Consider the following 27,928-nt stretch of genomic DNA (forward strand, 5'->3'; position numbering starts at 1 on the left):
TATCATTGACAGAGTCAGAAAAGCTTAGTGCTTCCAGCAGTGACAATGCAAAAGAAAAAATATTTTAAAATGAGGTCTTTAAAAAAATCACAGAATCAAAGAATATCTGAGGCTGGCAGACACCCCTGGAGATCATCTAGTGGAACCTCCTGCTCAGAGCAGGGCTGGCTACAGCAGGTTGCTCAGGGCTGTACCCAGTCAGGTTTTTAATATCTCCAAGCATGGAGACTTCATAGCCTGTCACAGAAACCTAGTGTTTGGTTTTAAAATATTTTTTTCTTATGTTGAAATAGAGTTTCCTTTATTTCAAGTTGTCCCCATTGCCTCTTGTCCCTGCGCTGGGCACCACTGAGAAGAGTCTGGCTCCTCTTCTTTATGCTCATCCTTCATCAACTGTTTATACACACTGAAGAGCTCTCCCTGAGCCACCTCCTCTCCACCCTGAACATCCCCAGCTCTCTCAGCCTCTCCTTATATGACAGGTGCTCCAGTCCCTTAATCATCTTGACCTTTCTCTGGACTTGCTCCAATATGTCCTTGTATCTCTTGTACTGGGGAGCCCAGCACTGGCCACAGCACTCCAGATGGGCCTCACCAGTGCTGAGCAGAGGGGAAGGATCATCTCCCTTGACCTGTTGGCAACACTAAACCTAATACAAGCCCAGGATCCATTGGCTTCCTTGCCACAGGGGCACATTGCTTGCTCATGGTCAACCTCTTGTCCACACTCCCAGGACTTTCTCTATTGAGTTGCTTCCCATCCAGTTGCCCCCCAGCGTGTGGTGGTGCGTGAAAATCCTTTTAATCTACTCTGCCAAGCAAAAAAAACAAAATTGAGGGCATCATTGAAATTCACTGGCACCTCAGATCAATTAAGTGAGCCTTACATACCTGTGGTCCCGAGAGCGTATCCAGTACTGCCTTCAGGTCCTAAGAGGCTATAGGAATGCGACCAGCCTCATCTGCTTTTACATCTCTGCACGTGCACTTGCCACTTACAATTCTCTTTATGGACAATGTGCACCTGTAGCATACAGTGTGTCCTGACTGTTTTAGGATTAAATGGGTCATACAGTACAGCTGCTTGTGTTCTTCCCTCTGCTATAAATTGAAGTCACTGCTTTGGCCAAATGAATCCATCCCTTAGTTTCCATGCTTTCACAGGAAAATGCAGGACACTAAATGATGCTACTCTTGTCCTTTCCTTTTCCTGTGAATCCCACCCCTCACTGCCAAGTGAGGATACCACTTGGGAGTCCAGATGATGAACAGGGAACTGATCTGGGCCGCAAAGAATACCTCACAGAAAATGGTTATTTTTTCAGCTGAGCTATGTTTCTGCCTAAATAGTTGTATCCACACTGGGGAAGGTGGAAACCAGCAGCTGCATGAGCAGAAGCAAACCTACAAGAAGCTGCAGGTAATCACAGGTTAGGTACACCCCAGCAAAGAAATCTTTAGTGACTGATTTTAGGGGAGTGCTGAGCATCTGACATATGTTGATAACAAATTATCCAAATCCCTCAGGCGTGATGCTGCCCCTTAATGCTGTGGCTGTAATGGTCTGGCCTCAGGGGCACCAGAATTTATTTCTTCTCCTTCACTCCTGAGCCTCTCGCTGAGTTGCCCTGTGTTGAAGGCATTTTCTAGTGAAGAAAAAGAAAAATTACTTTAAATCACCGTAAGCAGTGGAAGGAACTAACACAAAGCCTCCCTTCACTGGGCCACTGGGAAAAAGGTACACACAATGGCTTCTTTCTGTCTCACTTTCAGGGAAAGAAACATACACCAGTCATTCCCATCCAGAGAACTGGGCTGTGCAGAACTCATTCCCACAGAAATGCCTCCTGGCTGCAGGTGTGCCTGGGAAAGACAGAGAAAAAAAATCAGTTGTTTCTTCAGGGTTATAATTTCTTTATCACTCTTTTTTCTTCCCTATCTATGCTTGGCATGCTGATGCCAGCACCTTCTCAAGACAGATGGGATGGCTCTGGGTTTTCATCTCTGCAGGGCAGAGTTAAGGATGTTTGGATGTTTTAAGGATATTCCAAGTTAGTTCATTTCAAGTTACAACCCAAATACCATTTTCCAGGTTCATAATGCACAGTTTTGTGATGCTATTTGCTTCCTTCTCAGTCTTCCTTTAATGCCATCTTAACACATCAGGGAACAACAAAAAGCAAATCAATTCCAGTTTTTCAATGCATTTTAAATAAATAAATTGCAAATATGATTATTGATAACTGAAGCTGCACCTTTTTATACAAGTTGTATAAATACATGTTCTGTGCTATTACCAAGAAGAATTCCTTACATTCTGACTATTCTTGTAATAAAGTGCTTATGTTACTGAACCTGTATATAGAGGAATGACTAAACCTACTGAACCAAGGGCAAAGGGTCAGATGTCTTTTGCCTGGAATATTATGAGCCACTGAGCATTGCAAAACCTCAGGGTCGGGCTGAGGCTCTGACAGTGGCATACCCCTTAGGAAGTGGAAGTTCCTCACACAGAATCAGCTGTAATGACTCAGGCTGCAGGATGCACGGTGATTACAGGTTATGACAGCAGCGGGCCAGAAGTGATCCAAAAGTATCTTCTGAACCACTGAGGGTCGCAAGCTGTGTTCACTGTGATGCCACATCAAAGCCAGAGATGATGTGGGTTGTTTCTGTTTCAGGTCTTCTCTGAGAGTGGGCAAAATTCCTAGTGGGCACACGACATGCTGCCTGAGCATTGTAATGGCAGTTCTTTCTTTCTTTGACTACAAGCAGAGAAAACACTGCACTCTATGAGAGTAAATATTGTGAAATCAATCGATCCTAAGTCTATTACAGTAAAACAAACAAACAAACAAACAAACATGTGAGGACTAAATATAAAAAATAATGACAGAAATGTCATGTCAGGTACTATGGCCTAATTTTTAACAGAGCTTACTACAGTGCTTAAACTCACAGTTTTTATGTGTGAGGCACAACATATATAGTGGCATAAATCAGGCATGTACCAGTGAGGTTGCTCAATTGGAACAATAAGTGACTCGTTAATTATATAAGCCTCTTCACATGTAGACAAGCAATGCAAAGCTCCCTTCCAGCTGAGGCTGCAGGGAGCCCCTCTGCCAGGAGGATACAATTGCCTGGGACAGCAGAGTTCCCACAATGTTTCTTACATAGCACAGTGGCCAGAATAGCTCACCGTCAGATCGCTGCATAACCAAACCTACCCCTTCAGAAGAATGGTATGTTGAACTCCACGCTTAGGACTGATGCAGTGGTTCTCAGTGGGAAAAGGTTACATCCTGTGTTGAGAGTGCTGCTTTTCTGCTCTGTGGCTCAGAGAGTCCCTGCCAGCCTCATGCCTACCCTGAGATACCCCACTCGAACAGGCACAGTTCAGGTTGGGAAAGATGGATGAGACCAGAGTGCACAATGATACAGCTGGAGACCATCTGCTCTCTGGACTTAGCTCCAGGCAACAGGAGCTACAGATGTGTAAGCACGTGTTCCTACAAAGCACAGAACAAGTACATGTGTGTATTGTGAGGCTGAAGCTGTGAATGGGAATTACTGAATAATTGTAGAGGCAGTGGTAGCCGTAACTCCATGATTTGTGGAAGCAGCGCCCTGACCTGGTGTTTCTCTTTGGGCAGTGAATATCTAATTTGTTACACACAGAATAGAGGACACTTAACAGTACAAGTAGTATATTCTGAAAATGCTTCTAGTTCATGCCATTCTGCCAATGTAGGCAGAGGATCACCTAATTTGTTGATCCACCTAGGACTTAGGCAGTTGCAGGCATGCCTAACTAAATCTTCAGATGCCAATGCAACTTTACTGATAAAAACCTGACCAACCCCTGTCATCAGTGAGGATAAGTCTTAGCAGTTGCATGATGTGGGATTTGATGTTCATAGAGGGAGTAACAGAGAGTAAGGGTTCATGCGCACCAAGGCTCTGCTCCATTGCTAAGGAGATACATGTGAGCTGCTCCAGCTGGGAAGGTTCAAAGTACCCACTGCAGCCTGGATCCCAGCCACAGGCCAGTGGAGGTGGTTCCTCCCTGCCCTTACCCTGTGCCCATGTATTCTACTTTCTGCCAGCCCCAGATTCACACAACTATATAGTTGTTTGATCAGAGAAATAACGAGAGCTAATCCTGGCACAGTACAGCTTACTTTTATTGGCAGTGTGACACAGCTCAGCCTACCTTGTCCTGAAATCCCATGCAAATTCATATGCTTCACTTTGAGGAACAAGAGGTTGTTCAAATCCAATATCAAGTCTAATAGAGAGTGGGTAAAAATGACCTGCTATCATTCCTAAGAGTCACATGGTGAGTGTGTGAACAAGAAGTGGACTTTTTTTTCCTGATACCAAAATACTTACAGAAGGGAATTTGAAGATTGCTCATATGTGCTGTCTTTGCCAGTCCTTTTCTCAGTTCTCTGCTCAGGTTTTTATAAGGCATCTCTGGGCTGATTTTCCTCCCTTTAACTTATAAGAAAAACTTAGCTTTAAGTTTCAAGGGAACTGAGTAAGATCTGTACAGCACAGTTACTCAGGTAAACATAAAAATACGAGTTTATAGACAAAAGTTGAAGTAAGCCCTTCTAGTGTGTCAGAACATGTTTTTGAGTAGCACTTATCTGCTAATGATCCCTTAATGGTTGTGTCTGACAAATAACACAATGAAAGGAACCTAAAAAATGTCTCTGCTGATAGCTATGACTACTGTGGTGAGAGATACAGATCTGTCTTGGATGAGTCAAAGGTAGGGTATGGCAAACATTGCAGTGACAAGTACTTGGTTTCAGATGTTTGTCATGGTCTATGAAGAAACACCAGTTATGGAAGTGTTTCATTTCATCTGACCCTGACACTGTAGGAAGACAAGCTTTCACAGATTGGGGTGGTGATTGTAAATCTTTGTCCCCTTGCTTTAAAACACAATAGCTGGCACAGAGAGGCAATCTTCACATTTTTGGTCTGCCTGCAGAACATGTTTGGCTGCACAACATAGTTGTGGTTTTCCTTCCCATTAAAACCAGGATATTATGTATTCAGCTATTACATTCCTTTATTTTTGTTAGCAAATGTATAATACCAAGTATTACAAGACGCTGCCCCCAGCCTACAGCACAAAAGCCTGTGTTACTCAGAAACCTTCCCACTAGCATGAGGGAGAGCTCCCAGCCCTGCCGCTCACCTCCTGCCACTGCACAAAGCCTCTTGTGTGCCAGCACCTACCACCACCATGGAGCCAAGCACAGGGTGCTCTCACAGCCCTGGGCGAGGCTGGTGAAAGTAATTTTTTAAGCCAGATGTACTTCACATAAAATGTGAGTGTGGGAGGAGATAAACCATGGCTGTAGGCTCCTTAGAGCACTGTTTAGGAGGAATCATTTTCCTTATCTTCCTCCGGTTTGTTTTATAGCAGTTTTTGTTCTCACGGCTGACTTAGCAAAGATGGAAATAATGATTTCTAAACATGGGAGGAGAGGCTGCAGAGCAAAGTCCTGTAAACTTAAGGTCTGGTGCCTGAAGACTTTATAGGCTGTGATACTTGAGGTGATTTTTTCCAAGTTATGTGCTCTCTCCATGTCATGGAGGCATTTGCCTACACGTTTTATGGAATCATTCTAGAGTCTTCACATAAATCTTTTTCCCAGCATAATTTTGGTCTTCAATATTTACAGCAGAGGCAATTTATGAGCATAATACATTGTCTTAACAGGAAAAAAAAACCCACATCTGCTTTTGCTCCGCTTTCACTGACACAGGCAGCACATGCCCATATCACAGCACTGGGATATCAGGGGACAGTGTAACCATGTATCTCTATAATACAGTCGTGCCATTGCTAGTAACAGCTTCCAAATGAGTCTGCAAGGCCTCAGGACTGAGGCTGGTCAGTCTTGCCCTGTCTGAACTCACCCTGTTCTGCCTGCAGCTCTGGTTTACTCAGTTTAGCTGTGACAGCAAGTTCTCTAATTGTTCAGGTGTCTATGGCTAATGTCTTTTATTTTGTGTGACACAAACCTAGCTTTAGGTAGACACTAGGCAGTAGTAAGCAATTATTCTGCACTGAACAAGGTATCTCCCACTCAACATGGACGTAGTGTAGAGAAATGCAGACCTGATGTAACAGCAGAGGCCTTGCAAAGCAGGCACGCAGGACACAGCATAGAGGAGCCTGGGCAAGGGGTGAAGACAGCTGGGGCATATGTTGACACTGGAGATCTCCCAACTATAAACAGCTTTCTGCTGGCCAGTTAAAGAACTACAGAGCTGGAGAAAACCGGGTTTAGGGGTAACAAAGAGAAGATGAAATAGTATCAAACATATGTAAAAGACACCATTTACAGAAAATTTGGGTGTAAAATGGAGCTGCAGACTGGTGAAGAAAGAACAAAGGTGCAAGTGCATGCTAGCAAAGGATGACTTCAGGTGGAACTTGGAGAGAGGAAGAGGAAACCGCCAACATGACTATCATACACCTCCAGAGAGGAACTCCAGATGCCCCAACAACACCAGGATGCAGCCACCAACATTAGAACCCATTGGAGCAGTGGAAAGCTGACAGGGAGAAGGGGTAGGAAATAAATAATAAGTGTGTGTATAACAATTTTTAATTGGATTGTGGTTTTGGGAAGCACTCTCTATGCACAAAAGTAAGGTGCATAGAAATGCTCTGTGCTCTAAGGTATGGAAGTAGTAGTAGTAGTAGTATTCTAAACTGAGAAATGAGATGCACAGGAATGTGTTTAGTGTCCTTAGATATGACTTCAGTGACTCTTCCGTGATTTCACAAGGAGTCTGTGAAAGGCTGGCAGCCCAGAATGGGTCACTGAGTACAGCCCTTCCAGTTACAAGCACTGCATCAACCTGCTTAGAACCCCCTGAAACCTCTCATGGTCTATCCACAGGGTATTACTTCACCATTTACAGAAAACTGAACCAGCTATTCCTGCTTCTTGACATCGAGGTTCAGGTCCTTTAGAGACTGTTTATGCATTCTGACTCACTTTTAATTGTATTAACATTATAAAAGATATTCTAGGCACTAAGGAAATATGTGGACAATATTTTATGTGGACAATATTTTAAATGGCTACTGAATAGCATCTGGAAATCTCATGTTTCATGTCTCATGTCTCAGCCTTAACAATTCATCCAGTTCCTAAAAAGGTTTTGATAGTCACAAACAGTCCTATTGATTTCTGTTATATTTGGGAGGTCTGGAACCAAGGTTTTGGTGCAAGATTGTGCCTGAGAAATTTTCTGGAAATAGCAGTTTAAAGTCTACCCAAAGGCAGGGTGGAGATGCTTGCATTACTACTGCTTTATTGCATAAAAGGAAAACTCTACTGCACAGGTTATCGAGTCAGCCCTAAGATTTTCTCCAGTAACCTCAGTTCAGTGTTTGCTGAGAGAAGAGTTTGTGAAATCAGTTTTAGTTATCTAAACAAGATAACAAAGGGACAAAACCCCATTGCATAATCAGTAGAAATGCATCATTTTCAGTGATGAAAGCAGCGAATTGGCATTTGCCTTCTGAGCAAAGCTTTAAGGCAATTTCTGCCAAGCAGCCATGGGTCTTATAGCCTGGCTATATATCAGTCTGAAACACGTTAAACATTGAATGTCCATACTATGACTGCATTTCTGAGGTTTTGATCCCCAGAGCCTTGGAAGTTAAAACCCAAGCTGAAATCCGGTCCAGCAGTCCACATGTGTTGTACACAACCCTCTTGCCTCACAGGCCAGGAGACACTGCTGAGAAGTGAAATTGGTTGCTGCAATTAGCAGAGGTCAGTGCTTGTGAAACAACTGCACCGTCTTAACCTCAGTGGTTTGTAGATCTTGGGATTTAGCTGTCTCTGAGTGTGAATAACTGAGCAGAAAGTTATGCAGCCTGAGCAGACTGCAAAGGTTTCTCTTGTCTGTCCTCCCTCTTTTTCTTTTAGTCTCATGATTTCATGGGTCTCATTTACAAGTATGATTCTTTAAAAAATATTAATATCAGATTCTCTTCCAAGAAAAAGGTCAAAATATAAATCCATGCAGTCTAGTGACAAAGCTGAGTCGGTCAGTAATTCATCTTATATCTACTGAAAGGAAAAGTGTCATTAGACCTAGAGAATGGAAGAAAGGTTGTTGAGATCCAGTTGAATAGATTAATTTCACTGTTTGTATGCTGGTGTCTTCGTTGTGCCTGTGTATGCAGATGTCTGACTTCTGTTTCCCAAACACCATATATGCATAAACGTAATTCAGACCATGAAGGAAAGGTAGAACAGAAAAAACCCCAAGAGAGGCATGAAAGCCATCACTAAATAAGGCTCTATTCCAGATGGAAAAAAAAAAAAACGAACTGTGGATACAGCACAGTTCAGCGTAAGGCTTTTCAGAGAAGCACTGTGATGGCTGAGTGTCTGCTTGCAGCCATGCTTTCCACAGGGCCTTGCACTTGGAGAGTGAAATAATCCAACCTGAAGTTCACCTCTGTCCCCCACATCATGTGCCTGGGAGCGTGACTGCTGAGGCTGCCACGGAGCAGCAGCCAGGCAGGCAAGGGCTGTGCACGTGCTGGCAGGGCAGGCTGCCGCCAGCCTGCGGCTCTGCTTTCGTGTGCCAATAACGCTTAGCACAACCATCTAATGTAGAGCTTTTCTTCTTCCTTTGAGTATGCTGTGATCTGCAGCTGAATAAATTAATCCTCCAGTACAAAACCACTATTTTCTGCAAGGATGAAGATGAGAACCTAAAACCTTTCTCCACAGGCAAGGCACAGCCCTCAGAACTAATTAGCACGGAACAAACTGTACTGATAACTCTCCGCTTTCCCCTCCCTGGGCCAGAGAAAGCAAAAAGATTGAGAGCACCACTAAAATTGAAATTTATTGCAGGGAGCAAACCTTTTAACATAGGAAATGGGAGGCTTTACTGGAGAGAAAACCTTTTATATTTTGGTTTCCTGCCACTCTTCGGTGCACAAGGCAAGCCTGTTATCTCCCACTGGTTTCCTGGGGCTCTGCAGGGCCCCAGTGACTCAGAGCAGAGCCTGCAGATCTTCCTCCCACCAGTCACCATCAGCTGACTGCTTCTTTCAGTGGCCTTGTCCTCAGCCAGCCTGGAAATCTTCTGCCCCTTGCAGTGTAATGCTTTGTTTACCTTTGTTAAACCCTAGAGAAATCCAGTGGTTTGGTAGACATAATATGTTACACTCAACAGCTGTTGTCAACGCTGATTTAATAGCAGGTAATAAAACTTTTATGGAAGTGCTCTACAGTGAGCTGCCCTAAACCAAAAGTGTGTTTAAGGGCTGCTCTTCAAACTCTGGAGTGAAACCAGCAGATTGGTGTTAACTACTGCCGAATCTGGCCCCTCCTCTGCTCACCCTTGACTGGCGTCACATCCCGCTCTCCTTTTTCTGTTAACCTTAAAGATAAGTTTTAACAGAAATGAGAGTTTTACTAGAGGGAAGGCATTCCAGAAAGTGTCCTTTTGTGTTGCTTAATAGTCACTATATAAAAAAGACCAAATTTGCATAGTTTCTTTTTCCATTCCCAAGTGACAAATCCTTAAAAGTCAATGAACAGAAGTCCACTGGGAACAGTTTTAACTGCATCAGTCAACAGGAATTTTGTTGTTGACTTTGGTGAAATAAGGATTTGAGACTGACACCTCCAGCGTGGGCTTCTCAGGTTTAAACAACAGATTGTTTTAAAAAAGACAGTACCATTTCTGGGTTGGTTTTCTGTGTTTTGAGCTTGTACTGAAATCACAGAGGCTAACCTGCAAGTTTCAGTTTCTTCCTTTACCCAACAGTTTTTTAGAGTTCAAAATAACATGTAAGTTCAACTGAAGCTTAATAGCAGAGTCAGAAGATGGGCTGGCAGAGAAGCACAGGTAGAAACAACGGCATTCAGCTTCATTTCAGCAGCTATCGAGATAATATAAAATAATGAAATTAAACCTGCACAAATCCATTCTCCAAGGCAACAATTATCTTCATTGTTTACCAACACACCTGACAAATCTGGTTTTGATGCCATAATCATTTCCTCTTCCCCTGAGTACAAAGGAAAAGAGCTAAATGTGAAAAAGGATGGGTATATTTAGGCCACAGAAGCCCTCCCTGAAATTCCTTTTTGAAGCCACCAGTCTCCTGGTTATCTTGTAGTACAACATACAGACTTGAAAGACTCACAGTGATGCTGAAAGCACCATATCTGCAGGCTAGCTGTAGCACTAACTGAGAATTTTCCACAGTTTAAGAAAAAAAAAAGGTGCTATTTCATCATTGGAAAGTATTAAATGCCTTAGCATTTTGCCTTTGGTCTTGCTGAGTATCAGTTTCTCTAATGGGAATGAACATGCATCAGAGGAATAAAATTATATGATTTTAGGGTTAAAATAATAATTGATAGTACAGGAAATAAAAAATTGGAAGATATAGGGAGATTAAAAGAAGATGTATTCTTTCAGACAACAGATATAGGCAGCTTATGTATGAAAGCCATGACACTTGCAGAAAGCATGGTGGAGGCACAGGGTTCAGTCTGCCGCAGAGGAAAAGAAAGGAGTTGAAGCCTGTTCCTGTGTTGTGAATACAATAGTCAGTAAGAGGTGGACAGCCTCTACACAGGGATGTTGATGTTCATTTTATTCAGCAGTTGTTTAAATACTGAGAGGTTCCTCAGATTCTGGATCAGAACCCAGGCATGCTCAAACAGCACTCCCACACATCTGTCTGTCCCTGCCTTGGCTCCCCAGTAATGTAGTTTGGCACAGGCTGGGAAAGTCCCTTTTCCAGCACAGGCCTCAGAACTGGCTCTTGGGGCCCTTTCCAGCTCAGCAAGAAATTTGGGTGTGAAGTCGTTCAGGAGCAAGGGGAAACTCAATCTCACTCTCCCATTCATGCTATAAGTGACAGACTGGGCAATACAGCTGCCTCAGCACACTTTTGAAAAACAGCCTGATCCAGAACTGGCTGCCTGATAGAAGAAAGGATGTGGCCTCCTGTCTTTGGAAGAGGGCTTTTGCCATGCATTTCAGAAACAACTCCTGAACCTCTACAATTTCAGCCATGTCCAGAGCTGTCTTTGCAGTCTCTACTGGGTTAGCTCAAGGCACCTGCAGCCACTGAGGGTATTTCAGCTGCCATCCTGCAGAATTCAACACTTGTCTCCAACAGCCTTGGACTGGATGGCACAGCGGTGCCTCTTCTGTGCTGGAGCCATGTAGGAGGCTTCAGTCAAAAGCCCATTTGAGTCAATAGTACGACTCAGTTAATGGAATTCATCTGACTAGATGTACATCTGAGCTATTCCCTTTATAGTCAGTGACAAGAATAGGTACAGCTAAGCTATGATCCATTTCCATCTTAAAGGAGACATCTAAAATGTCAGATAAATTAGGTTCTAAATGTACCATTTCCACTCTCTATACAAGGAGACCAGAATGAACCACTCAGATACACACATCCACCTGGCTGACCTCTGAAATTAGGTGAGATGAGTCCTGTTCCTAGAGACTTGCCAGAGAGCAGAGCACCCTCAAGCTTTAGTACCAAGGGAGCTTTAGTGTGAAGGCACTGTAAGGTGCCTGTTTAGGTGAAGGCACTGTAAAACACAATGCAGGGGGCTAGGGAAGGTGGTGGTAGAGCTAATGTGGTAACACATGAAGCATACATAACCCCAGATTGGGCATCTAGGCAACTCTTGCAGCAGGGAATAGGTCCTGGTGCCACAGCAGGAGGACAGCCAAATCTCCAATGGGGTTCAACAGACGCAAAATCTGTTCAGTGCCATTAGATGCAAAAGCTGGAACAGTCCCTTCTCACAGGAACATGGATCAGAGGGAGATAACGTGCACCTTTTATGCAGATTCCGATGAGTAGTTTATTTACCTGCCCTAGGCAGTCCCAACCTGCCAGGGAAGTGAAGCACTTCCCAGAGGGCACTTTGCAGATGCTGTACTGAAAGGGTTTGCTCAGTATAACGTAATTCAGTGTTAATTGGAGCAATAATTAGAGGGCAGGTCTTGTCTCACAGCTCATGGTGCCTCCATATCACTCGAGAGCCTAGGAGTCCTTCCAGCCTTTCCTCACCACCATTTCACTAGTCATTATTGGTACCTGCATTTTCATTTTTAGTGAGACATCTAAACACTTCTGAAAAACCCAGCCCCGGCTACATGCCAATCACCATCTAATTCAGCCATGCCCATCATCCCTGAAGGGGATCTGTGTGGTTTCACATTCCCAGTAACCAGTTCCTCTGAGGCTGACTTGAGCGCTGCTCCCAACAAAAGAAAGTTCCAGTGAGGGCTCAGTGGGAGACAACTGCATCACAGCTTCTTCCAGCTTATTCTCCCCTGTGGAGCTTTGGGTAATAGTTCTTCTTAAAACAAATTCATTTTGTTCACTTCCAGGGGAGATGATGTATGGAATTTGGTGTTATTTGACAATGGCCCATTGTGGAGCCTTGCAAGGCAGGCACTTAGTCCATAACTTTCCTTTTCTGAATGAATTGTGAGCTGTTTCCTTCCAGATTGCCATTTTCTTCTTGGCCTCTACTCAAGACAACACTTTTATTTTTTTCTGAGAAGAATTTGTCTTTAACAACTTAAGCTGTATTAACAGTTATGACCCAGATACATGTGTGCAGTAAATAATAGGATAGTAAAATAAAAACCAAAACCACATCTGGGTGTAAGGGAACTTAGGAAAGAAAGAGGGTGTCAATTAGAGGCTCATAAACATCATCTTTACACCATCTCATTTCACTGTTATTTGGCATCCTTAAAGACTGCAGATCACAAGCAAGATCAAGGACTATGGGAGTCAAAATCTTGGATTCCAGCCTCTCATTTAACCTTGATCTGACAAGTACCCCTGCTAAATGCTTCAAAAGAAAATACAGGACATTCCTGGGTACATAGGAGTAGGATAACCTGCCCCATCAAAAGAGCTTATCCTTATCTCCGGTGCTTTGAGATCAGCTTCAGCCCTGAAACTCAAGTAACTGCATCCCTTCCAAAAATCAGGTAGGAGTAGTTGTCACATCAAGGTCAATGATGACACTTTCTAAGAAAAAACACCTGTATACTGGTTTGTTTCTTTTACCTGTTGAAATGATTAATGGGCCAATATCACAAGTACTGAACTAGAAAAGACAACACTCTGGTTGTGGCCAAGGGACAGAGAGGAATGAATTAATTTGCTTAGTAGGTTGTTTTTGTCTTTTCTCCTCTCCTCAGGCTTTAATTACTTTGTTTGGTTCATTCATATTATCATTGTTAATTATGGTTAACTGGCCATGAGCCTGTTCTCTTTTTGCAAACTTGTACAAGCAGGACCAACTTGAGAGAGATAAATATTTGGTCAGCACAGCAGACTTCTGGAAAAGTGGAAAGTGGATCCTGTTGCTTACAGGATCCTGAGAAGTGGATCCTGAGAAGCAGCTTCTCAGCAAGTTGTCTGGCTCTTACCCTTCCAGCTGATGGTGGGCAGGGTACGTGCTGGAGCCCTTTGTAGTACCCCCTCCAGCTCCCACACCTCTCATCTCACCTGTGGCGGTAGCAGCACATTGTATCTCTTCAACACCATCCAGATGTTTCTTTCAACTCCATGTGCCCTAGCCCTCCAGGGGCAGGGGAGAATTGGCCCTTGCATGCTTGGAACCAAAATCTCCAATTTTGTTCACAGTGCCTAGGAGCCTGTCTGTCTTACAACAAGTTTTTATTTCTGAAATCCTTGTTGAGTTCATCCTTTCTCCCTTGATAGATCTACTTAATAGATCTCCCTTGATAGATTTATTTAAGACCATATAGAATAAAGGAGCAGTCTTCAAATCTGGCAAAAAAAGGTGCCATGTTCCCAGTTTGGAAAGGACCAATCTATCCATTGCTCATCCACTTTAATTCCCATCTGGCTCTGTATCCCACATGCAAAGGTGGCCAGGCTGCATCTGTAGCAAGGGCAGGCCATACCCTAAAGCCCTGGCTTATATATCATACATACTGTGCCATTGCTGGCATGATCTCTGCCATGGTTTAACCCATGATAGACAGGGCTCTCCTAGGAAATGCATAGGCCAGCCCTCATTCCCAGCACTTTGGGAGAGGTGATCCTGTCTGAGGAGGGGAAGAGGAAGGAGGGAGCAAGAGAGTTCAAATGTGTGGATGCAAAGCAAGCCATGCTGCTGGGGTTCCATGCCTGCAAATTGCATCTGGTGAGTTTTATTTAGCAGTGCAGATGTGACCTAACTGAACAAGGTCCAGAAGCTGGAGTGTGGCAGGGACACCGGGATGATGCTGTTGCAGGGGTCCAGCAGCCAGATGGCATCTTGCTTGTCTGCAAGTGAAACTCAAGCATCTGTTTAAGTACAGAAATACAGCCAACCCTCATGCCATGGTCTGTCACCAAGGCTAAGGTCAGCCATGGTGTTAGTCCAAAGTCCTGAGGTTTGCATGAAAGCATGAAGGAGCTTCAGTGGGTAAATTTTTCCCTTCCCCACATTTTTTCCTTCACAACGTTCAAATTCATTGTCATTCAGGTCTCAAGAGAGAGACTTTCCTAGACTTCTTCCAGGAGCAGAAAGTAATGAAGGGAATAAGCAATGAGTCTTCTTTTATGTCATATCCAGAGGGTGGCATTGTCATTTTGGGAGCTATTTGCTTGGCCTACCTTGGAAGCTGAACTGCCTTAGGCCTCCTATGCAGCTGATGGTGAAAGGTGCTCAAAATGGCTTTCCAAGGGATCCCAAATCAGAATTACCCTAGAGGGCCTCCTGCCTCTTTCCATTGAGTACAATTAAATAGATTCTTAATTTCTCCGAGTTTCACCTAAATTAGATGTCTGAAGACATCCATCTCAGGCTGTAAGTGTGGCTTGCTGAACTGCATTGACACCCAGCTGTCACAATTAAGCTTGTTTATTAACACTGGTTAAGGGAGTGGATGGAGGGAGAAAACTATGCCAGATTATTCTGAATCTGTTCCCTGAAGCATCTGCTCACATTTTAGGTATAAACCAGACATATTCGATCTGGAAAGGTCACGGGAAGGCAACTCAGTCCTGCTCTCAGTTTATGGATCATTCTTAAAGAAAAAAAGGAAGGAAAAACTGTGCCTTCACAGGTAAAAAAACACAATTACTATATAAAAATAAGTTCTTACCCAAGTGTGTAACTAAAGAAAACTAACCCTACAGCTATACAGATACTGTGATCTTTACTGCTACCTCAGCATGCTAATTGAAAACGAGAAAACCTAGGTCAGAAAACAATGTAGTTCACATAAATCTGAAATGGAGATTCTTATGTAAATTGTTTTTCTTCTTTTTCATCTAACTGCGAGTTTCAGAGTTGAGAGTTGTGCCAACCGGGTTTTTTCAGTTTAAGGTTCTTTAAGATGCTGGCAAGAACATGTCACCTCATTGTCTCCACTCAACATTTCCCTGTGTAGCACTTGGCCCATGTGTTTAGGGGACAGATTAGAAATGCAGTTTTTACTTGATTTGGTGGCCTGGTTCCCCTCATGTGACCCAAACACTTCTTGGCTCACTCTGAGATCTACTCTTCTTAGCTCCCACTTTGTTTCAATGGCCAAAGTGCATCAGGACATATAAAAAATGTCTTTTCTCCAACTTGTTTCTTTGCCAGGGAGGAATAAAGTTATCTGTTGGTGAAGTACCATATTACCCCAGGGACATTCCTAGAGAGCCAGAGCTGCTGGCTTGCAGGAGGTTGTGCTTGCACAGCCAAAACACAGTGGACAGGACTCACTTGTTTGTGCATGTGGCTGTGTAAATATGTGCATCAATGCCTCAGGCACATGGCAGGTGGTAGCTAGGACTTCTGAAATTCCAAGTAGCAGATCTGAGAGTAAGCAGGTCAAGAGTTCAGACTCTGAATTGGAAAATCACAGGTTGGAAGTCGGAATAGAATCAGAAGATGGGCTGAGAAACTTAAATAAGGAAAATCTTTGTGCCATTTCCAGTGTGTGGCAGACTGTAAGAAGGCACTTGAAATGTCCCCAGACTTCTTAACTGAGTTACTTCCCATGCAGCAGCACTCTCAGTGTGCTGGTGCCTGGGAGATGTTGTCTGATATAAATGACTTTTTCTCATCCTCAGAGCAGCTGTCTGCCACTATTCAGGATGCTGCAGCTAAAGTGCTAATTAACCATAAACAAAATGGAGGAACAATGAAATATCTACTCATTGTTACTTTTTAATTTCACATTCCTATTTTATCCTTCATTCTTCCCTAAATCTGTGTTTTATTCTCATCAAGGGGATAATAATTTTGGCCACTCTTGGCATTCAAACTAGGCTGACATATGCTGGCAAGTGTAGTACCGACCTCTTCTTCATGCATCACATGCACTATTTGCATAGCTGGACCTGCTAGCTGAGCTTTGGCCTAGGAAGTGTTGGTATTTTGTTTTCATTCCATTGAGTGATGTCACCTTAATATAAATATAATCTCTGAAACACTGATCATTCCCTTACCAAAACTTCAGCTTGACAGAAGGACTTTGACCAACACCTCTTACACAACCCTGCTAATAGCTGTCCAGAGAAATCATAGAATCACAGAATATCTTGAGTTGGAAGGGACCCATAAGGGTCATTAAATCCAACTCCCTGCTCCTTGTAAGAATACCTAAAACTAACCCAAATGACTAAGAGCATCACCCAAACACTCCTTGAACTCTGGCAAGCTTGGTGCCATAACGACTTCCCTGGAGAGCCTGTTCCAGTAACTGACCACCCTTTCAGTGAAGAACCTTTTCCTAATGTCCAACCTGAACTTCCCCTGATGCAGCTTCATCCCAGTCCCCCATGTCCTACTGCTGGTCCCCAGAGAAAGGAGATCACCACCCCTCTCTCTGCTACCTGCCGTGAGGAAGTTGTAGGCTGTGATGAGGTCACCCCTCAGCTCTCTTTCTCTCTCTTCTCTTCTCTTCTCTTCTCTTCTCTTCTCTTCTCTTCTCTTCTCTTCTCTTCTCTTCTCTTCTCTTCTCTTCTCTTCTCTTCTCTTCTCTTCTCTTCTCTTCTCTTCTCTTCTCCCCTCCCCTCCCCTCCCCTCCCCTCTCCTCTCCTCTCCTCTCCTCTCCTCTCCTCTCCTCTCCTCTCCTCTCCTCTCCTCCCCTCCCCCCCCGCTCCCCTCTCCAGCTGAAAAAACCAAATGACCTCTCAGCTGCTCCTCGTAACTCTTGCCCTCAAAATAGCCTACTGGTGCCAATCCTGCTCCCACCTTGCTGAGGTATCCTAAACCTCCACACTCATAAAGCTAAGGGCATCCAGTGCCACTCACCCATTCCATGTTCATGTGAACACCTGTTCAGCAATACCCAAATTTTGGATGGCACTTAATAAACTGTTCTTGATTGTAGGAACAGTCACAGAGGACAGACATTTATGACAAAAACTTTTCCTCACACTTGTGTCATGCACTTTCTGCAGATCTAAGATGTTCTTTTCATTCTATATGACCTCATGTCAAATGTATTTAGTGACATTAATGCCCTATGGTTTAATTAGTATGGCGGCTTCTGTTTCTCCCTGGGGCTGAACTGAGAAGTGAACTGACAGGGCACTGTGTCAGATCTGGGAAACTAATTCCCAGCCATTTCCTCGCTCATCAGTCATCGTCTGCCTGCTGCCCTCAGACCTGATAATTACACAGGCAGTTCAGATAGGACTTGCTAATGAAGGACCATGGAGTCTTTGTTCTTATTTCTGGCTGCTGAGGCTGGGTCCACTTCTCCTAAACTCAGCTGCTGTGAAGTTAAACATTCAATCCAAGCCAGTGATCACTCTTTCTGCTTCTGTGGTCAACAGGGAGAGAGGGACACAAGCTGATTTCCCCAGAGTGATTAATCCCATCCTGAACAAGACCTCTAGAATAGGCAAGTATTAAGATAATAATTCTAGAAGCAGATTTATCTTTGATTTTAATAGCATATAGCTTTATTTTTCACCAGCTAAATCTCATTCTAACTATCTGTCCTAAATGGGGCATTCTTGACTGGGAAAATGTTCAGCTTCTTTCTCCCATACCTGCTTGCACCTGGCAAAGGCTCACTCTAAATATTTACCTAGGAAAGGACTGAGTTGTTAGTCACACCTGGAAGATTGTTGTGAGACCTATAGCTCTGGTGTCTGCTCTTTGCTACTTGGGTGACAGGAGGTGAGAACTGCACAGAGGTATGAGCTAAGCAAACAAATACGAACTGCTCTAGACTCTCTCATAGCACCACCAAGCTTTGTGAGGAAGCTGTGAAATCTAATGCTTTGTTAAACTTTATGTCATATTTAAACATCAGTATTTAACTGCCTATATAAAACCAGTTGTATTTTAATTTGTAATACAATTGTGAATGGCTATTTGATAGTAGCAGGAGGCCATGAGGGTGCAAAGGTGTGCTGATGAGTGTTTGCTGGCTACATGTGCACTGTCATTATGGCAAGAAAGTCTCACTACTTAAGCCTTGAAGAACTGCAGTAAAGTCACGGAAGCAGAAAAAACCCCACAATTAGAGTGGCAGAACATTTTACCACACTTTTTATTGGCACAAACTCTTCCCAGAATAACAGTATGAATCAACCATCTGAGCCAGTGTTTAGTAGTCACGAGTAAAGCAGGACTGTTGAGATTAAAATGGTCTACAGGACTGTTTTGTTTGAAATTAAGTGGAGGCAGTCAAAAAGGTGTTGGTGAGGGGAAAAAGCAAGCAACCTTGAGAAACTGTCTCAAAGAAGAAACGGACCCTGGAGGTATTTGGAATCAAAAACACACACTGTGCTGTGCAAACCAGCCAGCCTGTCAGTTTTCAGTACATTTACAAGGCATAGGTGTCTGACTTAGTGGCAGTGCTCAAGTTTTGCCTGTGCTGATACTGCCTCTGAGCAGTCAGGCAGAGAGAGAAGCCTCCACTCCCACCAGCTCCATCCCCATCTCCACTCCCAACCACTCACGTGGCCACAGAGGTGTGGATGGCTGCCCGCTCCCTGCTGCATGAGCCCCAGCAGCCACTGCTGCCAGCTGGGTACTCTGCTCCCATTTGAGCTCTGCTCATCAAAAGAGAGCCACTAATATGAGGTGGTATCTAGGGATAGGGCAGAAGCTTACAAACTTTGTACAGTCCAACTTGTTTAATATTATAGTTTGACAGCCAAAAATCTAAGGCTGCAGCTTTCCTAGTGGCAGGAACCATACCTGGGCAGGGAACACCACTGGCTTTGCTCCAGGGTGGCTGGGCAGTGCCCTCCCGATGGACCAAGGAACAGGATGGGAGCTCAATCCACAACCATCCTTAAGAGCCACTCTGAGCGAGGCCACCCATTTCAGACGCTGGAAGTCCAACTGGGTGGCACGGCTGCTCCACACTATGCAGTAGCACTTCCCAGTCCCAGCACATTCAGTGTGCCAGTTACACCAAAGTCTGAGCTTGTCCCTTAAGCTGGGCTGGCATCTCAGAGCCAGCTCCATCCCTGGAGCTGTGCCCGTTTTGGCAGGTGGGAGCAGGAGAGCGGCTGGATCACAGAGATGGTGCTGGGCTAGGGGACAGGCAGCCCCAGCCTTCCCCTGCTCCCCGTGTGTGCACACGGTGCAAATACCTCTGGCAGTGAACGTATTATTTGACAAACAGCACTTCACTTGCAGCACCGTTCTGAGCACAACAGCTTGTTTGTTCTGCAGCTGCATGGGGCTGTTTCCACAAAGTCCACTGAAGGACGCTGCCCACCACCTCAGTGTCATCTCAGAGAAAGGCAACAAAGTGCTTCACACAAGTTCTGTAAAGAAAATGTTTTATTTAAAGTGTTAAATATCATCACCAGAATGAGTTTGATTTACATTAGTTGGTGTTCATTACAGGCCTAATCTGCCCCCTTGTTTTTTTTTCCCCAACTGTAATTCCTTTTAACTTTTTAAAACGTACTATGTACAAGACAGCAGTGATCCCTGGAATAGTGCTATTTACATGACTAAACCATAAGTAGAGTTGCAGACATGTGAAAATTAAAAAAAATACATTAATTTTTTAAAATAAATACTGCATAATGAAAAGTATGTACAAACCTTCCATGCGTCATGTCCTTGATTTTAAAATTTGAAATAATTTATATAGGACTATGTATTCAAGAATGTGTGAGCACATCTCACAGTATCAAGAAAGTAGTTAAATATTTTTGTTTAATATCCTGGGGGATATTATAGACCACGTTAGTAGTATTTATTTGCTGCTGGTAGACAGGTGTCTAAATTATTTCAATAAATATAACTTTACCAGTCTGTCCATTAACTTAACAATAATCCATTATATAAACTCTGAAGACAAGACACAATCTTGATTTATATGATATTGCACAAAGTAAAAGGCATTTTAAGTGATAATTTTATTACTTTTGCCATCTCATGAGGCATGTACAATTTCTTAATGGGAAATTTTTAATAGACTTTCAAATAAAATCAGAATAATTCTGTGTGGTCTTAAAGGTAGATGTTAAGTGTATTTCAAAAATTATTGCAAGGTTTCAATATTAAACCTTAAATAGGTATTAAAGGCATACAAACACCCAGGAAAAAAAAAAAAAAAAGACATTTTGTTATTAAATGTTAGCCAGTTACATTCCCTTTAAATAACGTAATTTAATGAGAAGCTTGAACTTGCAGCACCACCCAACGGTAGTTACTGTCTGCTACAAAAAACAGGTTTTTGAGGATCCATTGACTGACTGCAGTTAAGGGTTCTGGTAATGGTGTGAAATTGCTCTCAGAGTGGTATTGATAAGCTTTCTTTAAGGCTATTTTACCAACCAAAGATTGACATTTTTCAGACTGATATTAACTAGTTATGTCTTTTGCAACACAAATGTGTAGTTTATGAAAATTGAACTTTACAGCAGAAGAACCGTATGAATTAATAACCTTTGTTGCTTTTGTAATCTCAAAAATGTAGCAATTAATTTGGTTTAGTGCAAATAAGTGTTTACATTTATTTCCCCCAAATCAACCACGTACTTCATTTTTCCTCCTTCCAAAAACCTTTAAGAAATGATAGTTCAACATTTGAATGAAAGATGCTGGTGCTGAAAACAAATTTATTGAAGACATCTTACAATGGCCACAAGATTCCAGTATTTTGCTGTAGAATTCAATTTGAAGGTGAGAAAAAATGAAAATAAGTTACCATGCACTGTACAATAAATTGCAAAAAGTTCAAATATCTTTTTTATCAAATACATGCTGAATTACATTAATGTACTCCCAAGCCATGTTGCAAAATCCTTTTCAACATGCTTGAAAAAAAGTAAGTTCTTAAACAATATTTTTCTCAAATAATTCAGAAATGCAGAACAATCTGCAACCCTGAACCAAATATGGGGCATAAGAGACTAGTAAGTCAAAAGGTAGCCATTTTAGAATATGATGATCATCCTGGGAGACAGAGGGGAAAAAGAGCGAAAGGAAGAAGGGAGACTAGGAGGAGAGATAGAGAAAGGAGGAGGTAAAAGAAGTGTACAATTCGCACATTATGTTGAACTTTACAAGGCTTGTACCTTTTACATTTAAATAAATTTAATATATTACACTTATTTCTTGTCACATAAACAGAATTTTAAATATTTGCTAGAAATTATTTTTTATTTTTAATATATGTCTGCAAAAATACAGACCATGACTGGTTTAAAGAATGATAAACGTGGTGTGTCTTTGTATCACCCTGTTGCATTCTCTTCCATTTAAAACCATGCACTAGTGAAATTTATTTTTAAAAATAATATAAATTATCGAAAATGGCTGATTTATTCTTTTTTTTTTTTTTTGCAAGTTGCAGCCCCAAGAAAATAATTTAAGTGTTCAGCTAAATCTGTGTCCATGCAAAAAAGTTTCTTTAATTTCATACAGTACAGTATATCCACAGAATTTTATTTTTCAGAGAGTCCATCACATCTGGGGTTTCACTGTATCTATAGCTGGAGGTATGAAGCCCACCACTTTAAGTCTTGAACCTTCTCAGTATGAAGAGTTTTCGGATCTCAAGCAACTGCTTCAAATGCCAGTTGACTTTTCCAGCATCCTCACATTCTTTTCTCTTCCAATGTCTGTTAATCCACTGACTTGTAACATGGCTTCATGGGAGGGTAACTCCATTTCTGTGGCATAATCAAGCTTTAGGAGGGGAGGGCAGATAAATAAAGAAACAGGAGCAACAAAACAGATATGCCATTTAAAAGGACTTCTGTTGCATGAAACAGATTGATTCTTTTAGTTTAGTCCATGGCTTCAGATTGGACCGAAACTGAGTGTCCCTGAACTCCAAACCTATCAGTTCTTCATGACTTAAGTCCTTCACCTGAGGGCCTTCCATAGGGCACAATGTGTGCAACTTCCTTGAGAACACAGGATCGCGTTGCAGCCCTAGAAACAGGCTCAGAAGACACAACATTAAGCATGCAGTGTTACCAGGGTTTGCGACCTGTAATTTTTTTTTTTTGTAACGCTGGTTGCTATGACAACAGTTTCACAGCTGCTATGAGCGAGCATACGAAGGTCCTGTTGAACTTTCAAGAGATGATTGGGAAGCTCTTCTAGTGAGAGGAGCTAAAGTTGGGTCTACTAGGGAAGAAGGAGGGAAGAGTTTGAACCACCCAATCACCATGTTGGACAGGTCCAGTTCATCTAAAAGTATCTGTGCCACTCCCATAAAGGATTTGTGATCCATACGTCCATAGTCTCCCCAAACAATTATCTGTTAGCAAAAGAAACACAAGAAAATAGAAAAAAAATCAGCAAAAAATGATGAGAGCTTCAGTCTGATTCTTCAAATGCCTCTACTTATTTAATTATAGTAAGGAATGAGATACTTGACTGCTGGAACAGTTCAGTTCTGTTCATACAAACCACGATGCAGTGACAGAAATGACCTGGGCAGTAACAGAGCAGTTATCCGTAACACTAATGAGCCCATACACATGGTAGAGGCAAAATAATCTACAATTAACTTTTGATCAGCAATGTCTACTTGCATCAGCAGTTGTTACTGTAGTATTTGTGTGCTCAACAAGAATTTTAAATAGCAGAACTTGCCAAATGAAGCATGAAAGGAGTCTGAAACTCATTCAGTGCAAACTGTACAGCTGATGCTTTCAGACTCAGAAGGATATTGATGCAAGTTACCTGTAAAACTTTGCCTTGGGGACTTTCTTCAAATGATAGAAGTTGCTGATAAAGAGGTTCCAGCGTTTTTCTTGCTACCTTTGTTTTCTTTTTGGCTATGCAGACTCCATTTTCTAATAGATACACCTTTACATATGGTGCTTAGAAGAAAGAAAATAAAGAACAATAAGTAAAGAAGTTGTCCAGATTTTTTGCTTAGCAGATGCAATGTTCTATCACCGTATGATGAAATCTGCCTTTTACTGGACATATAACTTACATGAACAAATCTCCACAAGCAATATTAACATTTATCCAAAAGCAAAGCATCCATGCATTTTCTTTACTTTTTTCCCTGGCATAATTTTTTCTTTACTTTTGTTTATATATTTCTTTTGCCATAAAACAATTCAGATTTTGACCTGGAAAAGTTAGATATTCCTATATATATATATAGTATCCCTATACTGTATAGTATGCAAAATAGGCCTGTTAAATAAATTAATGACTTGCATTGACTTTGGTGAGATTTGGATCAATGCTCCAAATTGTTAATAATTTAAAATTATCTACAAGGTGAAATTCGGTGAAGAAAAGACTCTGACACGATTTCTATTTTGGCAGAAGAGCTTGCTAAAAATATCACTATTTTGTCCTTTTTGTACAGTATTATAGGACATAAGTCTATAAAATAAGGGGCAAGTATCAAATACTGGTCTACTTTTCAAGTAGGTACCTATTGCACACCTCTTGTTGATTTCGTCTTCACCCCTAACATTCCTGTATCACATCTTCAGTGTATACCTTTCTTTCAACCCCATAACCAAGGATTCATTTTTTATTACTGAAATTCTTTTGTGTGTTGTGGTAGCACAGAGATCAGTTGTTTTGTTTTTTTTTTTTCCCAAAGCAGGGTTGATTTTTGGTACATACTGTATGCTTGTATGCCATTTCAGCACATTCTGCATTTCAGTGTACAGTACTAAAACCTACTGAGAAGTGAATTTGCTAAAGGAGTTTACGTAAGTTGAACAGTAAAGCCTCAGAATCTGGGGGGAATGTTGTGAGGGTTTTTTGGTGAAACACTGTTCATGTCACTAAGATTTTTCTTCCTTACCTGGCAGTGTCTTTGAACCTGGTTTTACAACAAGGCCACGAGCTCGGATTATTTCTACTTCCAGTTGTCCTTTCTTGTCCATCATTCCCACCTGGATATCTCCTAGAAAAAGAAATCCTGGCATTGTAATTCAGAAATACATAAATATATGGAAAGCTATTGGAAGATCTCAGATGAATATGTGGTGACTTGTATCTTCCGCATTCCAATAGGTACGATCCAGATTTAAACACTACTAGATAATTTAATACTTGTCCTCTTCACTACTTTTTACATTAGTAAACAATTTTAAAACCCTGCAATAACTTTTTATCTCCTATTTTCCATGCCCCTATCACTTCAAATCAATTTTTTTTTTTTTGGTCTTAAGAATTTCAGAAAAAAAAAAGCACCAAGGAAATTAGTATGAAGCAACTCTGTAAAGCTGTGTGAAATCTCCTCATTAGGCATCTAGTTTAAGACCAAGTATGACAATATAACTTGTGAATATAGTTTTGGTCTTAACTGAGTTGTTCAAAACCACATGGGAAATTCATATTTAAAGAACTAGAATCTAGATAATTCCTATGTTCTAATTACCAGACCCAGTAGATTATATTATATCTACAGGATATAAATGCTTACCCATCGATGGTGTTGCCAAAGTCTGCCGTCCTACAAGCTGGGCAGGACCAAGTCCATCCAGAAAATCACTGAACTGGCTGTCTGCAGCCAACCTCACACCAGGGAAAATCAAACTAAAAAATGAAGTCGAAAAACACCAACAATAAACACACTTGAATTTGCCCTTTTTGTTTTCTAGATGTTTTGCATTTAGCATTTGTGGTTTTGGTACTACTGGTCACAAGGAACTTGTTTACACTGACAAAATTACAAAACAATAACTGTAATTTTCAAAACTTTACAGTGTTCAACAACAGCAGTAATTCAGCCTCCAGCATATAACCAAACAGGTGAAGGAAGCGCTAATCCTTACTGTGTCTAATTTCCACAGTAATATTTTTCCACCATGCTCTCTTTCCCAATATATTAAAGACCACTGTTAATTGTTGTAGTATTCACATGAGACCAGATTAATAAGATACTAATACATGCCCTTACCAGTAATTTAGTTACATGAAGGTAAAATTGCTCATGTTTCTCAGTCAATGTGAACTCGGTGGCTGAATATCAACTGTATCAAGTGAAATTAGTCCATTAGGCTGAATACTGGTCACTATTTTTAAAATCCCCCTTAAACTCAGCATCCATTATAAACATTTTGTTAGGAGTGTCTTTGAGAATGACATATATTCAATAACGGAACTTAAATCCACTGTGGCAAATGACCAAAGTAACTTAAAATTCAAATTCTTGCCATAAATTATCTGTGACCCATTAGAAGGCAACAAGAATTAATGAGAATTGTAATGATCAACCATAAATAAATGTCCATCTCAAGTGCATATAGTGCATCAACTTGGACGTGTAAGATATATTGTGCAGTGCTGTGAGTACCACTAATATACCTATCCCAAATAAGGTTTTTCTGAGCAGTGTCTTGGACTCAGAAGTTTTTCAACTTGGGCTTTTATGACAAGCATGATGCATGACAGTTTCATACTTCTGCCCAGATAATTTCTTCAGGACTAATTAGCAGAATCTTTGAAAAACTCTTGAGCCCAGTGAACAGCACCTGGAACTGCTCTGGAAATGCTTTGTTCTGCAAAGTACAGATATGAGTGACAGATTTTCTGAAGAGAAACTGTCCTTTTTACCCCCTGGCCTGCAGCTGCTGCCCCTCCTGCCACACCGCAGGCTGGTGGCTCTGACCCCCAGGTGCCTTCTCATGGCACCACAGAAACCATCCTTGTCCTTCCTGCACCAACAACTAGAGACTCTGTTGGTCACAGGGGAAGACAGTCTTGGTCCATCGATGGCATTAACTTGTGAAGGGAAATCTGACTATCAGGACCAACTACCAGTTCCATGGAGAAAAACACCAGGTAACCACAGTCATAACCGCTGCTTACTTTCCCTCAGAGCTGTAGCTGTTCATGCTCCCATCCGTCGACTCCCGGCTGGCCTGACGGGTCATCCAGTTCCTCATCTCCACGGCCAGCCCTGTCTCCGTGCTCCTCTGGACCGTACTGCGCAGCTTCTTACCCCCTGCTTCTGCGGAGACAAAAGCCAAGTCCCCATCGCACCGCGCTGTGGGGCACGACTGCAGGCACCGCACCACCACGCCACACCTCGCAGCCTGAAATTAGTGACCTGTACCAAAACTTCCACTTTAAAATTACCATTTTTTACTAATAGGCAGGCAGCATTGTAAATCTCTTTTACAGGACCATACTTCTGTCACCACCTGCTCTGCAAGGGCAGCCGGCATACGCAAAACACAAGTCTGCCCACAGAAATAACCAGATTTACATTACCCATAGTCTAGTGTGTTTAAAACATGTTCTCCCTGGATAAATACATCCTCCCTAGGAATTCAGATACAATGTCACCATTATGTCAAAACCTGTAGGGTCTGAGGAATGTTCTAATTCAGATGAATTGTTTGATTTAAAACCATCTGGTCATCTGCTAAATCAAGTTCCAGATATCCATTAGTGAGGACTGTAAACAACAAATCAAGAACCCTTCCCATTCTTCCCTCTCTGTTCAGGCTCTTCTCATTTCACTAGCTGCTTTAACTTAGTAACTAAAATATACAGTATTGATTTATGCACAATATGAAACTTTATTTCCACCTCCAAGAGTAACAATTTTTGTACCTTCTTGCATGTTTTAATTTCAGTTGTAAAAACAGCAGTGACAGATAGCTGGGTACCAGACAAGGGAAGAAGTATTCCAAACTTAATACAGAAGCATTTTAGTGTAGGAATTTTGATGAAGACTTCAGCTGGAAGGTATATTGAAGGTGCCACCAAAAAAAACCCCAAATCTGAGTGGGAATGAAGCCTCAGTTTTTCTTTCATGAATATGACTGTCACTTCATGTCACTTCTGATTTTAAATGCCATTCTCTGCAATGGTGCAGGGAATTCTGTCTTCCAATTTCTTTTATCTGTTCAATGGATAAAACCCCCTGACTTCAGCACAGCAATGCATGATATACTGATAATGCTATAAAAAAGGAAAACTCTAAACATATACACCACCAAATGATACCAGAAATCATAAATATTGATGAGCGTAGAGTAACATCCAAGATCCCAGGATATCTGTGGACCCGCCCTGTTCTGCATTTGTTTGTAGCCTCTGTTGCCCCTGCACCACCTCTGGCTTATCACATACCAGATGGCAGAAGAACTGTTGGATGTGTGGGGTCGGTGAAGCTCTAGGGATCTGAGAAAGGGAGGTGACCGTCCTGGGATAAGGACTCTCACACCCTCAGGAGCACAGGGGCTTAGAGCAAGAGGACCTGCACTTCGGACGGGGAACTGGAGAGGGGCACTGATCTCTCTGTCCCCACTCAGTGTCCCTCTGTCCTACAGGCTGCCATGTGGGCTGAAGTCTCCTGGGTGCAAACCCCAGGCCCTCAAGTCAGGTGGAATATTAGGTCAGATAAAGAACATGGGAATTTTAGTGAAGTGGAAAATAGATATCCAAACCACATTGAAAACCCACTGGCT

The 27,928-nt window shown here is 42.1% G+C and overlaps 1 protein-coding gene across 30 annotated transcripts in view; it reads right to left on the bottom strand.

The window, feature by feature from the left end:
* Positions 1–21,038: 21,038 nt before the first annotated feature.
* Positions 21,039–27,928, bottom strand: part of RIMS2 (regulating synaptic membrane exocytosis 2) — a gene marked incomplete at its 5' end in the record, with an annotated part of 471,635 nt that continues 464,745 nt past the window's right edge. For 29 of the 30 annotated variants that reach the window (XM_082045213.1, XM_082045206.1, XM_082045230.1 and 26 more), the window contains 5 exons: positions 21,039–22,782; positions 23,211–23,350; positions 24,307–24,408; positions 24,931–25,043; positions 26,319–26,460. In XM_082045213.1, coding sequence (XP_081901339.1) covers positions 22,564–22,782; positions 23,211–23,350; positions 24,307–24,408; positions 24,931–25,043; positions 26,319–26,460 — 716 coding nt within the window. In that variant the 3' untranslated portion in view covers positions 21,039–22,563. Of the gene's footprint in view, positions 22,783–23,210; positions 23,351–24,306; positions 24,409–24,930; positions 25,044–26,318; positions 26,497–27,928 lie in introns of all 30 variants that reach the window. The other variant, XM_082045219.1, reaches the window with a different exon arrangement.

The sequence above is a fragment of the Streptopelia decaocto genome, assembly GCF_964273445.1.
Source record: "Streptopelia decaocto genome assembly, chromosome: 2".
Classification (NCBI taxonomy): Eukaryota; Metazoa; Chordata; class Aves; order Columbiformes; family Columbidae; genus Streptopelia; species Streptopelia decaocto.